Source organism: Fulmarus glacialis, unplaced genomic scaffold (assembly GCF_000690835.1).
Source record: "Fulmarus glacialis isolate BGI_N327 unplaced genomic scaffold, ASM69083v1 scaffold37140, whole genome shotgun sequence".
Classification (NCBI taxonomy): domain Eukaryota; kingdom Metazoa; phylum Chordata; class Aves; order Procellariiformes; family Procellariidae; genus Fulmarus; species Fulmarus glacialis.
The window spans coordinates 1-14743 of record NW_009190243.1 but is presented as its reverse complement, the minus strand read 5'-3'; the positions used below and the strand labels follow the sequence as shown (position 1 = coordinate 14743).

At 39.3% G+C, this 14743-nt stretch overlaps 1 protein-coding gene across 1 annotated transcript; it reads right to left on the bottom strand.

Moving 5' to 3' along the window:
- Window positions 1-2805: 2805 nt before the first annotated feature.
- TNFAIP1 (tumor necrosis factor, alpha-induced protein 1 (endothelial)) lies at window positions 2806-12492 on the bottom strand. Its single transcript, XM_009584954.1, has 6 exons — window positions 12205-12492; window positions 9946-10115; window positions 8061-8150; window positions 7905-7957; window positions 4700-4895; window positions 2806-3438 (listed from the first exon to the last, which is right to left on the bottom strand). The coding sequence occupies exons 1-6, from the start codon at window positions 12419-12421 to the stop codon at window positions 3220-3222; spliced, it is 945 nt and encodes a 314-aa protein (XP_009583249.1). The 5' UTR covers window positions 12422-12492; the 3' UTR covers window positions 2806-3219.
- Window positions 12493-14743: the final 2251 nt, after the last annotated feature.

Here is a 14743-nt window from a genome sequence, read left to right as displayed (position 1 = left end):
CCTAAGTATAGCAGCCCTACCTAGGGAAGGGATCTCTAATCCTACAATCATTTTAGCCTTGTGCATGTCCAAATAGCACACTTCCCAGAACACACCTACACAGAGGATTTCCTGATGTTCTCCCATTCCTATCTGTCCACCAGTGGAGGGAACTACAGAACTGCTAGTCAAACCCAGCCACGGGTATTTAACTGGGATCTCTCAGCCACATCCTGAAAACCTTATTAGGACAAAGAACACCAAGACCATGGTTTTGAAACGTCTTTTGAATAGACAAAACTTCAGTGTTTATGCAATTAGATTATTACTCTAAGTAAAGCTTACAGACTGACGGAGTGTTCTGTCCGCAGTGGCTAAACATTGTTTAACATCATTCCAGTTCTAGTCATATCTTAAGCTAAAAGCAGATGTTTTGTGATCAGTACTAATTGGGGGTAGAGAAGGGAGAATGAATGGGAATGAGAGAAGATAAAAAACATATTTAAAAAACATTCAGAACTACTTACAGTTCTTACTGATATTCCACATTCCACAAATACCAAGAAGTTATTTTGCACTTTTTAAAAGATTCTCACAACCCAGATGGTTCTCAAAACAGTTTGTTTCCAAGATTACTTTAATCTAAATTCAAATCAGAAATTAATACTTGTTGGCTATGGGAGACAGGGGAAAGAAAACCAACTAAACCAAAACACAAGCTTTTCTCTGCTTCTTATAGCGTAATAATTCACAATTTGAATCCATTTCATTAATGAATCCGGGAGTACAAAATCCAACCACAGAATGAAAGCCTCTGGACTAGCACACAGATCTGACACTCATTCTTTTGCACACACTCCTTCCCATACCCATATTCCCCAGAGAAAAGAAATGCAAAGATAACATTTTTCTACTTATAACTTCTTTTAAACAGTTTTGCAAGGCTACCAGCATCACTTACTTAATCTGTTAACATTCACTATGATAGTAACAAGAAAAAAATAATACAAATCATTTGCCAAGAAACAGAAGTGCCACACATGAATTTTAAATGGCAGTCTTATTTGTTACAAGATGAAAAAAGTACAAGAGAATAAATTGAAGCTATTAAGTACAGCACAAAGACGCTATCACTACAGGCTCTGCTGGTAGCTTCAAAGCACCCACCACAGTGTAATTTAAATAGTATCAGTGGAGAGGGGAGGAAAAAAAAAAAATCCACATCACACTAGCAGAATTAAAGAAAAAAACCCACAAAAATCTTTGTCAAAACTAATCTCAGCAGCTCTATTTTCACTGGCACAATAGAAAAACCAGCTGGAGAACAACAACTTACAGAAAGCAATATAAAAAGAAAAGAGGTTATTAGAGTTTTAAAGAGGCCTTTCTCAAAAAGGCAGGTGCATTACTGTGGCAATGCTACTTCCTGAATGTGAAGAGAATTACGTGAATGCCTGCTACATGTAGAGGCCTGGCTAGGCAATAAAATCCTGAAAGTTTGCAGCCATTAGTGTTTTTCTTACCAAGCCTCAACAATTTCATTTTCAAAAGCCTAAATGAGTAGAAATATTTTTTTTATTCCCTCCCCTGCTCCAATTACTACCAACCATTTACCATCTTAATTCTACTTATGACTTCACTGTATTAATTTGGGATTATTTTCTTGTCAGGCTTTTGCAGTAATTTGCTTTAAAACTTATAGGTAGATTTGGCACTGGTCAAAGCAGTTCAAGACTAACCATCGCAGAATCTGAAGCTTCCACGTTCCTGTACAATATGGGAACATAAAAGCAGTTGTGGAGCATGCTCCACCGCCATCACATATCCATAGCTGCCAATGAACAGCCATCAAGTAATAACGGTTTATGACAGTGGAAAAATTTGAATCTGCAACTTACAGCTGAAACATACAAGCAAACATTTAAAAATACATTAGCAACTTTTCATACTAAACTTGAAACTGTTTCTAGAGACCCAATTTGCAGAGCAGCCTTGACTCTAACCTTCTGAAAGGCCCTTTACAATAAGCACCCAACCAAGCACTCAGAACAGAAGTGATTATTTCCATTTAAAATTCAGTATAAGCTACCTCTCTCCTGTGACCAAAGCCTCTTGCAGTTTCATGCTAGAACAAGATTTTTATGACTATTCTTCTCTTTCCACTTCAACTTTTATGCTCTAGAAGGGATTCAGAACACAAAACTTGAACTCACCCTTCAGTATGTGAACATTATCTAGCATTATAAAATGTTGTTTACTCTGTACTTCCCCAGTCACTGCAATTTTTCCCCTGCTGCTTGAGAAATTTAACATCAAATAGCACTTTTGGGCCACAGGAGGAAACTAATGTAAAACTAATTCCCCAGTTTATTATTATGCCATTGTTTATATAAACAGGATTACACTACCACAAGCCTAAACAATGGCAACACTGCCACAATCTGTTCCTGAAGTTTCCTCACTTGAAAAAGTTTCGTCCTTCACTATACCCATTTCTCCACCTCCCAAGACAAGTCATTACACGTATGTTTAAATTTTCAAAGTTTTCTCATTTTTCGCAAGGGGAGGTTTTTTGATGACTTGACGCTTAAGTCTCTGGAAGAGCTTGCCTTAGAATTAATGAATTTTAAAGACAGCTATCTTGGAACACAAACTTCTGTATGTGTACTGGGGGAAAGAGGTGGGAGAAATCGCACGTGCACTGCACCTGACTATTGGATAGCTAACCATTTCTTCTGGGGGTTATCAGATGTGGTGTTTGCTAAGAGTAGTCATGTTCAAGTTCTCTCCACCCCTTCTTCTCAATTTAAAAACTGGAAGTTTCGTTATACAAAACTCTAAAAGGGCAGGTATCTGGAAAAAGATTTTCAAATCACACCATCTCATTCAGGAAAAGCAGTACTTCTCACAGGAAGTAAGAAAACCGGCAAGTCATTAGATATGAAAGAGCAACCACAAACTGTCAGAATCGGTGTTCTGAATTCCATTCCTCACATGGCATGAAAAGGGGGCCAGTCTGTATTTAAAGCACATGGTGCAAAATTAACGTCTTAGTTCTCAAAGCCCTTGGCCTTTAGTGTTGTTTTGTGCGCACAAATGCCCATTTGCTTCTCTAGGGAGCCAAGAAGCCAAACGAAGATCAATCCACAGAGTCCAACTGATCCCTCCCTACTTCCTGATCTCCCTCAAAGAATACCAATACAAGCCTTGACACCAAACCCCTTCTCCTCGATCGATATGCTAGTGGCCAAGCTGACGGTCGTCATAGGTGCTGTATCTCTTCACATGGATTCGGCGTACTCGGTCACGAAGTTCAAAACCCTCATCATCCTCACTGTGAGATGCCTGGCTTCGGCTCCTGCTTGTTGCTTCCAGCAGGGAGTTATCAGGAACCCGTGGTGTTTCATACAGTAAGACATTTAGTGTTTCCTCATAAATTCGTGCCTCAGGGAATTCAACCTACAAAAAACAGCACATGTCCTTTTCCTGATCTATACAGGATAACATGACTGGAACGCATGCCCATAAGTAAAACGATACTTGAGCCATAAAAAGACATACACTATAAAGAGAGTAAAACAATTGTAAATGATAAAGGTGAGCAAAGCAGTCTAATTCCTAGTAGAGGATAATTCCCACCACCAGATTGCCTACATGACCTCTTCTTTTAGATTGTTCTAGAATGGAATACAGTATTTCTGATTCTTAAGTGCTAATGTTGGACCCTGGTCACCTTACCTGCACCACTGCAAGTCAGAAGTTAACTCCTGAAGTTAGGGAAACTCTGTAGATTTATCATGCTAATCATTATCATATTTTCATGCATGTAACCCATCTCTTTAGGATGTACTGTGCTTGAAAGCAAGTCTTTAGGTAACCTTTGCAAAATCAGAGGCGGGAAGACTATGAAAAGAATCGCTGGAAATGTGGGGAAATCAAGATAGGTTGATTATTGGGAAATCTGCACTCCTGCTTGAACTTTTTTTTTAACAAATATTCTCTAGTTTTGCACATAAAAGCACAATGATAATAAAAATATCATGTTTCTAAACAGTGTTTGAGCTCAGATTTCCATTTCATTAATTTAATCCCATCCATTTCAGTTATTCAGATTGGGACAGATCAGTTTCAGTCTTCTCCTTTTTGGTATATATTTTCCAACACTCTGGAGAAATTTATACTCCCAGACACAACCATTAGTCCAATTACATACAATGATTACATCAGTGCAAGTGAAACACAGTACAAAGTAACTGCAATGAAGTAAACTTATGCAGGTAGAATTAGGAGCAGAATTAGATCTTTACTTCATTTAATTAGAGAATAATTTAAAGGCATTTACATACTTTAGGGACACTTTCTAAGAGACTAGTTCTAAAATGCACATGCTTTCAGAATTACTATTCTCAGTCTTTCCTTCTTCAAACCTGCTACCATATTTAGTCTTCTCTGAATTCTATCCTATATGCAGCATCTTTTACCAAGACACCAGCTCATCCTGCAGCCCCCTAAGCAGCAAGCCATCCTACTAATTTCGATGTCACTGACCATCAATTCCAGTCAATATTCAGGAGAGTTGGTATCAAAGCTTTTTCCAATAAATGACATTGTTTGCCTCTAGCAGTTTGGCTTAAGTCGTACAAAATCTGTATCTTTCTGCAATGTATCATCAACCTGTTTTTTTTAAATCATAAGAGACAGGTGGATAAAACTCCATTACCTTGGTTTGCTTCTTCTCTGTAGCATACACTATAGAGGTACAACAGACTTCAGCAAGTTTCCGACCCTGTCCATAGAAAGACCAGCAGCAGATTTCATCCCCTATAACATCCTTAATGAAAAGAACTCTGCCGTTGAATCGGAGAGAGAGTTTGTCAAACAGTTCTATGTTCTTCAGTAAGTTGTCATCTGAATTACTGAAACACAGCAACAAAAGGAGGAATAAGGTTTTTGTGGTTTTTCAACTGGCCATCTCTACAGAATTTATATGCCTATTCCACCACAGTTTTAAGCATTGATCTCACTGCAGAATACAAATAAGTAGTGACTCATTGCCATATGCTGCCAAGAAAAGAGAACAGCCAATTTCAGATACAAATAAGATGCTCTGATCCCCATGAGCAAACACACCAGCCTTTAGAGGTCAAGTTATATAATTAATAACGACAGCACAATTTCCCAAATCATTACATCGACTATCTACAACTATCTCTTGACTGACGCTCAAGACGATTAAATCATATGCTAACTGCAGTTCTCTTTAGCTTAGTAACAGCAGAAGTCCAAAGAGTCAATGCATGTTAGAAGGCCAGCTAAAAAGCAAAGTGTTCTGCACGTAGCACTAGTGATACCATATACAAATTTCTAGGGTGAATACATTATTTAGGAAACTAAGTTTTATTGTGTTGTGGTTTAACCCGGCAGGCAGCAAAACACACACAGCTGTTTGCTCCCTCCCCCATTCCACGCTCCTCAGTGGGATGGGGGAGAGAATCGGGGGGGTGAGGGGGGGAAGCAAGATTTGTGGGTTGAGATAAACACAGTTTAATAGGACAGAAAAGGAAGGGAAAATAACAATGGTGGTAATAATAATACAATATACAAAATAAGTGATGCACGATGCAATTGCTGACCACCCGCCAACCAATGCCCAGCCAGTCCCCGAGCAGCGGCCCCCTGGCCAGCTTTCCCCTATATGCTGAGCATGATGTCATATGGTATGGAATATCCCTTTGGCCAGTTTGGATCAGCTGTCTTGGCTGTGCCCCCTCCCAGCTTCTTGTGCATATCCAGCCTTCTCAGTAGGTAGAGCACAAGAAGCTGAAAAGGCCTTGACTCTGTGTAAGCACTACTTAGAACAACTAAAACAGTCTGTTCTCAATATTATCTCATACTGAATCCAAAACACAGCACTATACCAGCTACTAGGAAGAAAATTAACTCTATCCCAACCGAAACCAGGACATATAGACAGCCAGCGCAAGGTAGGGTCTTAATTACTTTTCAAAACAAGATCTAGATGTTCTAGAGGAAAAAATATACATAGTATTATAGCTTTAAGATCAAGTAAAGCTATCAGAAAGCTATTCTTAAAATTCAAAATATTTTACTTAAATAACAACATCATGCCCAATCAATGTCCAATTCCATCAAGTGAAAAAAAAAACCCTAAAAGCCTTACTCCTCCAATATTAGCCTGAATGCAGCTGTATTGAAAGTAAGTACACTGTGACCCTTTGTCTCTTTTTATAGGTGGCTAGGAAATTATGTGCGGATATGTGGAAATTAGTGAACATATTATTGCCTAGACAACAAAGCCAACCTTGCTAGCTTTAACAATAAAATTCCTTACTCTTTGGACCCAGAAGTTCAAGGTTCACACCTTGCTGCCAAGAATCTACCCAGAGACATGACATCGTACTTTTGTGTGCAGTATCTTCACTTTTGCAAGTGGTCCAGGAAGGCTATGAAATACTTGTGAATCAAGACACTGCTAATAAGAACAGCCAACTGGGCTTTACATAAAATACTTAGTCTGAGAAGTATTTCTGTTCAGATCTAAATCAAAAAAGCATGATGTGCAACCAGACAAAATCTTCAGCTCGCAAGAATTATTTGATAAAGCAACCTGGGATTCAGCCAGTGACAAGTCCCAGGCTCAATCAAGTGGCAGAGCTGGGAAAAGAATGTAGAAGTCTTCATTATTAGACCACACTGACAACGTAACTGAGGAAGCTCCTTTTATACTACCGATTAGGAAGAATAGAAGGAAAAAATCTTTGCTTGCTAGCAGCCAGTGTGGAATTTTAAATAAAGATGCCTCATTTAAACACCATCAAGAGATGCAGATGCATGCGCAAGGAATAATTAGAACCCTACAGCTAGTTGAGATACCAGCACCTTCTGGTATCTAGGATTCTGTTGCTCTCATTACTAGTACGTTTACATTTCCAGACACATGGTGACTAATATGCTATTCTGTGCTTGCTTTAGCACCACTGCCGTAAGCTAAAGGGTAACACAGGGAGGAGCGCAATACGACTGGCAGATACAGAATGCAGTCTGCTGAAAAACAGGCTGCTCTTCAGCACTCCCGCAGGTAGCATTTCCTGACTACCTGAAATATCGTGATTGTTAGAATCCATCTGACAGATAGACAATTAGTTTGCCTAGAGAAAAAAGCTTCCAAGATTGCATCTCAGATTGAAAAGGCTGAAAATGAGGATTCTGCATAGCATAGGGGATTACTCATATCGCTTCAATGACTGGTTTGGGAAAATCCAAAGCCATTCTGATAGCACCGTAACAAAGGGATCATGATAGCTACAGCATAAAACTAAGTAAGTAATGTTTCTTTATACAGGAGGAAAGCCAGTAAATTCTTGCCCTGGCCCCATCTGAGCAGAACAGATACTTTCCTTTGTAACCAAATAATTCATTTAAGGCACTGGAGGCGCTGGAACATCAAGAATTTCTGTAGGTCAGAGTAAAAGACTGCTGGCAGAGGTATATACAGATTCAAAAGTAAAGCTAAACTGATCAGGTAAGGATTATGGCTGCATTAGCTTTGCATTGACGAGGTAACGCTCTATGTTGCATTACCTAAGTTACATCTAGTTTCAGCCAATATTAATAGCCTCATCGTTCTTATCTCTTGTCCCTTGTTTCTGTTCATCTTTCTCACACAACTGAACTGTACACTAGACTTCAACAGATACAGTTTGTTGCATTCTCCCCCCATTTAGATTCACTTCAATCAAAAACAACTGCATCAAACCGTGGAAGAGCACTGTTGTAATCAAAACAAACCCAAAACAAACCAACCAACCGCAAAAAAATCCACAAGTTAGGTCGTACCACATTTTCCTCCACTCCCATAGTCAAAGGGAAACTTTCCCATTACAGTGGGGAAAAAACTGACATACCTGGTGTAGGAGTATTTGTTGTTGCTTCTATTGTAAAGCAGCTTAACCACGGGCTATTGGGAGAGAAAGAAAAAAAGTAGAAAAGGTAAGTTCTGTGTTTGAATACATTTAGCAAAAATTCAGCTTCTCACTGGATAGTTGTGAAAAAAGAGTTACTTTCATTGATGATTCTATCAGTCTCTCTTCTTCTTTTGGAGATGTGATAATAGGGATGCTACAGACAGGTTCATACAAGTCTTTCTTGTCCTGTTTTAAAGAAGAGAGAGAGGAAATAAAACTCAAGAAAGATAAATGCTAAAGCTAACATCTGCTGCTGCTGTCTTCTCCAACCCCTCCAGCCATGTTCCCAAATCCTGTGATGCAAAGGAAAAGCTCTGTGTTGCTATAGTAACCACACAGCCTTACCTTGATCTGCAACCCAGAAATACAGCAGAGAGATTTCTTATCCCCAGAAGGCAGCAGTAATTGAAATATTAGGATGCAGGTGGATGTCCTTCTTAGATATAGCAAGGACTCTGAGCTCAAGTCATATTTGGTTTAAGTGGGTTTATTATTCTGTACTTTTTTTAAGAAAAGATAGTAAGAGTTTGCACTAGTTTTAATCAACTCAAAACACTGCAGTATATAAGAATATCAGCTGAACATTTGAATAATATAAAAATATGAACTGAACATTTGGCAAGAACAGCATGTCACCGAAACAGACTTCAGCCCTTTGTCATACAAAAGCACCAATCAAGAGTGTGTAGTACAGTCTGTGACTCCAGATTCCTCATGTGGCAAATTAAGGAAAGCTCAATAGCTAATAGGAAAGCCTTAGAACATTTTGTTTTTAGAAGAAAGGTTTTAAATTCCAAACCAGAAGGAAAACTGTCAGTGTGGCTTTGCATTTCTTTCAATTGGATACAAGAAGTATATTGAACCTAGTATGTGAGGTATTTATTAATGACTACATTTTGTCCTGCAAGAAACATTACTTTCACAATCTTAAGACTAGTAATAAGTTATATATACTGCATCTGGGCTACCCTTATTAAAAAGTTGGCAGAACAAGTTGATTTCAATCAGCTGAATTCATAGGTACTAGTAAAGTGAATAAAGCTACTATGGGTTACATATTTGCAAAGAGTAGTGTTAAACTGATACAAAGAAAAGTCCTTAAAGTAATCAGTGCTTACCATATAGGTCTTTCTCTCCATTAAGATTCAAACTTAGAAAAAAGTTACCATGTTTTCAAAGATTCAAACTCATTCTGCCTATAAATATTATCTAATTAGAAGTGACATAACTTGGGGGAAATTTAGACAAATGCCATAAGGTCTTTTAAAACATACGCTCAAAATAACCATGTTTATTCAATCAGTTTCCTTTAAATTTCTGGCTTTTATTTCATTTCACACAAGAGGAACTCATTCACTATCTATTTCCTAAATAAAATTAAAAAAATAGAAACAGAAAAGAACCAGTCCCTCTATTTAAATGACAAATTGTGAATACAGTTTCTATTTTATTCATCCTCCTGGCATCCCTGTGAAGTAGGAAAGTATCCCCATTCTGAGGGGGCAGGTGGACAACTGAATGGAAGCACAAAGGGAAATGACATCTCCGAAATGAAAGGAGCTCAAATCTACATCTTGCACATTCTAAATTCATATAATCTAACCAGGGGACAATCTTTCTCTTCTTACAAAGAAATAGCTCCCTTAGTAATGCAACCACCTCACTAATTGCACTGAATGTCTTCAGAGCACAGGAACCTGTGGCCTGGAAGGCTGTGCCGTGATAGCACATGGGTCTGAAAACATTTCCAGGGAGATCATAAACTAAATTTCATCTCTTATTCAAAGCATCGCAGAATCTCAGGTGTGCATACAGAGTGAGGATAACTATGGCTTTGATAAACATACTGGACAAGATCTTACAACTTGCCTGACTGCTGTCTCATTTTCCTTCCAGGTTGCCTTGTACATCTAAGACTTGATACCATCTCTAAGGTACAAAACACCCATGAAAAACTTCACAGGCTACTTCTGTTTCTTACCTGCAGGGCTGCTTGGCACATGTCCACTAAGCCCTGAATGAGATAATATTTGGCTTCTGCCATCAACTCTTTGATCTCCTGTCTGTGTTTTGGAAGTGCAATCGTGTCATCTCGGAGATAGTTTAAAATTGTTCCGAAGTGCTTCCCACAACGGTCTATAAGGATCCAGCCTGAAAAACAACCATCACATCATTTCGATCACCTCAATATTAGGGGGCAAGAAAAAGCTCCTCAGAAAGGTTAAATAAGCCTAGTTTCCTGAAACTGCACGATACTCTTCCCATTCCATTCAGTGGAAGTCTTTACTGACTTTGAGCAAATTGAATTTGGTTACAGAACAGAATCTGACAGTGGAACCACTCCTTGGTACCTCCCATATGTTCTCACTACTTTCCAGCACCCCAAAAGATGCAAGCTAAAAATACTTGGCTTCCTATCACGAGACACTAAAATTGCTGCAGGAATCTGACTGCACTGTATCAGCTGATCAGTCAGTGGGCTGCCTGACCAAATTATTATCTGTGCTTCATCTTTTCTGTATTAGCTTCTGATTAAAGGAATGGACCTTTTCAACTACTATAGGAAGTCACCAGTTTACATTTATTTAACTGACTGTCGAATACACTCAAACCTTAAAAAAAAAAAAAAAAAAGGGAAAAAAAAAAGCTTATTGTTAGGTAGGTGTCTTCTTTTATTTAGAGGCTTGTCATATTCCCAGCAAAATGGGGATGTGCTGTGTTTGTATGGGAATAAATGTATTAACTGCTGCTACAGTGTAATGGTGGGCAATTAGAAACTTATCACTAAGAAAGCCAAGAAAAGACTAGAAGAGAGAATTCACAAATGTTTGCAACGAGTAGATTTGGGGTAAGTTCTGTGGCCTAACAAGAAGGATTTGGCAATTTTCCAGCCACATCTGCTGTTGTTCAAAGTTAAAGAGAGGGAAGTGTTCTGAAGATGCTAAAAGGTAGACTAGCCCAGAAAACCCAGTATGGGAAAAAGGCGGTTCTAGTCTCCAAATAGGAGCAAACAACAGGACAGAGATAGATCAGGAGGGAGCGGAGAGGGGATACAGCACAGGAAACAGTAGCAGACAGACAGTTCTTGCAATTTTAAAACATCCCTGAAGTCACACTCACTAGGAAACAGGATGTCTGACTTGCTGGCAAACAATAGCCATGTAGGACACACACAGGCAGAGGACTTAATACAGTGCCAAACCCTTTTCCATAATGTGGAAGACAGGCAAAAAAGTGTTATTTTGGGACCTAGGTACAGAAAACAAGGAAAGTAGACTAAACCACTGCTAGATTCTCCAGCTGTAGCTATCAGAACATGAACCTTGTCCTCCATTCAGGCTGAGGCTCTTACACAAAACTGCTGGACTAAATGGATTTAGTTGTATGTAACACTCAACAAGACCCAGCCTACTCAACGGGAACTTGGTTTAAATGATATGCAAAATCCACAAGGAGTTGTTTCAATTTAAGTAAACACACTGTTGTGCATCAAGTTTAAACTGATGTAACCTGGGCATGCAGAAAAGCTTTTGCATATGAGTGTTCAGAAACACAAAGAGGTTAAATACTTGCCAACCTCTCTCAGCCTTTTCTCCACAGTGCCACAACCCTCAGTCCTAAGGTATCATTTTGCCCTGGACTACTAAAGAGAGGAAAATGAAAGCACTCGTAGCCATTGCTGATATTGGTCGTCTTACTTGTTCTGCTCTCTATAATTTATTATGGATTTTCATAATGTCAATATTCAGTGTCCAGCAAGAGGTGACATACTCCTTGACTGACAGCTAAATATCGTCACAGCATCATAAGCCACAAGTGGAACATGCTACTGAGAGGAGGAAAAAAAGAATTTTCATCATAGCAAGCAAGCCTATTCTGAGTTTTAAAGATGAAAAATGAATGTCCCTCCCCACATACGCATTTCGAATGATGCCACTACACGACACCACATAAATGACAACCTACGTACTGTCTGTTCAGTCTTCATAACAACATCAACAATCTGCATACCAGCTGTGATCGCAGGAAAGAGAACCAGTCCTTCCACTAGTTAATTTTAGTAACAAAAGAACACATTTTTATAAAGCACAGAGGATTGTTAGCGCCAATGGGAGTTGGCTGCCTAATGTTCCAAGTTTCCCTACATCCTTAACTGAGCATAGTCTTAAGATATTTAAAAAACCACCACCAGAACCCAGTTGTTTCACAAAATTCTCAACAACAAAAGACATTCTCTTACCTTCCTTGTCTGTGAGCACTTCCATTCTGCCGCTGAACATGGCTTTAAGCATTGTGTCGTGCCTGGTCAGTACTTGTACTGTAGTGTAATATAAAGAGCCCCCAACATTTAGTCGCACGTACTTGTTACCAAGGCTGCCCCCTTTGAAGCTGCAAGTTTTGGGCTTGGGCCCTGCAGCCGGACAAAGGGTGGTGGTTAGACACGTGTCGCCCGACATCTTCTGTAGGTAGATGACAACCCTGCAGAGCGTGGGCTTGACGGATTCCGCCGTGATTGGTGAAGAATCACAAGTCACCAGACGAGGACGGCAAGGCAGAAGTGGTCATAACAATGGACTCTTGAAACAGAAGTGTGAAAGATCAATACAGAAGCCTGGAATTTCCATTTACAACAAAAACATGAAGCCCACATTAAAGAAGAGATACTTTCAGTAGACTCCTAAGGACGCATCTACACACATTCTGACAAAAAAAGATTTAGCTGTTTTTCAGACAACTTACACCGCAGTATAATGCAGTCAAGTTATAGTTGCGTTACTGTTAGTGAGGCACACTACACTTGTCCAGACTTCCTGTTATTTCATCTTCAGCCAATGCTACAAACACCATGCAATACTGCAGTCCAAGTTTAAACACTAGCTGGAATTCAGCTTCCTCTCAACTTCCCAAAAGAATGCAACTCTTTTTGTGCAGAGCTGAAACACAATGGAAGAGCTTTCTGCCCTTCCTTCAGCTGGGGTGTGTATCTGGATGTGTGGGGTTTGTTGCTGTTGTTTTGTTTTTTAACTGGAGACATTTACAAATGTCTCTTCAAACGCCTCAACACTGAAATGCTGGACTTTAACATTCTATTTCCTGGCAACTCCTGTCATTCAAAACTCTTCTTCCTCCATCCTGGAATGCCAAGCAGTCAATGTAGTCTTAATTTAAAAAAAAAAAAAAAAAAAAAAAAAAAAATTAACCCCCCTCCCCGCCAAGTGTGTCCAGTCTTTGGAATATTTGTCTCCATTAAAAAGCCAGCCAGAAATTCACTGCTTCTTTCTCTCCCCAGTCTCACTATGCTTATCTTTCCATCAAAATGGAAACAAACAAATAAAAGAATGGAACTCTAACGGGCCAGATCTGAAGTTCTTTAACCGGAAAAGTACAAATACAAGTTTCTTACCTATCCTTCCTCTAATAGTTTGTTCTCAAAAACATTTTGCTGCTGTTTTTTTTGTTGTTGTTGTTTTTTTAAAACTCTTTCAGACTACAAATATCTCCTCCCTTCTCTGTTCTGTGCCTATGGCACATGAGTAACCTTGTATAAATAAATATAATAAACTGCTAATTATATTGTTATTCTTCCTACATCCCTCTTCCTTCTCACCCCACCTCAGCTTTCAACATAGAAAAACCCACAATCCATCAAATTACCTGGCAGCTACAGATGGTATCTTAAAATTGCCAGGGATTTGAATAACTACTGAACTTAGAACTACACGTGAAATACAACGTTATTCTGCAATTCCTAACTCAATTATTCTAATTAAGCAAACACTACAAACAACGTTCATTAAATAACAAGCAATGAAAATATTGCGCAGATCATCAGACACAAACCAATTCTAAGAATTTTAGTGCCAAAAAAAGCTCAGTTTGTCTTTAAATGCTTTAACTGGAACCCCCACTAGCTGCCATCATTCTTTACTTTCACCTAATCACCATAAAATGCAATAGCAAACTTCAGCCTACAGCTGGGCAAGACAAAGTTTTTTCTCACTACATTACTTGAGTCAAGTAGTCCATGAGCAAATCTAAGTCAAAGGCAACTGCACGGCAACTGCTACACACGGAATTGGCCAGAAAAGTAATTCCCGACTGGTAAGCGAGCGGCAGCAACCAAAAATTGTGCGTTGTGGTCATAGTGTTATATAAGATGTTCATTACTCAAAGCAGCTAAAGGTTATAGAGAAATCAATCGGAAATTGTCCAAGCCAACACAGTTCCTCCTAACTAGTCACAGGTATTTACTATAAGCCATTGCAAGTAAGTAATCAAGACCAGAAGCAACTACACCTCTTCTTGCAGTTAAGACCTTTGGTAACCTTAGGCCTACACATTTGTCACCGATGTCCAGCCTTGCTTTAAACCCTCAGCAATGCCTTCTTTAGAACAAAAGCGTGTTTGTAAAGACAGCCAGACTGATTCTGTAACGAGAGAGAAATCCAGACACAAACAGAGCTCTCCAATTTCAACAGTGATCTGGCTGAACGTATTCATTAGAATCAAGTTTTCAGTCAGTTCTACCGCTTCAGGCCTTTACTGACTTCTCTGACCAAGCAGAACGAAGTTAAACATGAACAGAATCCCCTACAGAGCCAACCCACGCAGGAGTCCGCACTGTTCGTTACAAGCTAGGAGCCTTTTGCTGTAAACAGTAATGTAACCTTTAATTACCCCCATTAACACAAGAGAAAATTTTCTACGTCCCTTCCTTCCTGCCTCGTGTGGGAGGCAGGAGGAGGACGGCGGAACAACGACACAACCGCTCGGCCATC

Coding starts and splice junctions, on each gene's coding strand:
- TNFAIP1 (XM_009584954.1), bottom strand. CDS start 12,421: ATGTCGGGCGACACGTGTCTAACCACCACCCTTTGTCCGGCTGCAGGG. Junction 7,958..8,060: donor TGATAGAATCATCAATGAAA/GTAACTCTTTTT, acceptor CTCTCCCAATAG/CCCGTGGTTAAGCTGCTTTA. Junction 3,439..4,699: donor CAGAGAAGAAGCAAACCAAG/GTAATGGAGTTT, acceptor TGTTTTTTGTAG/GTTGAATTCCCTGAGGCACG.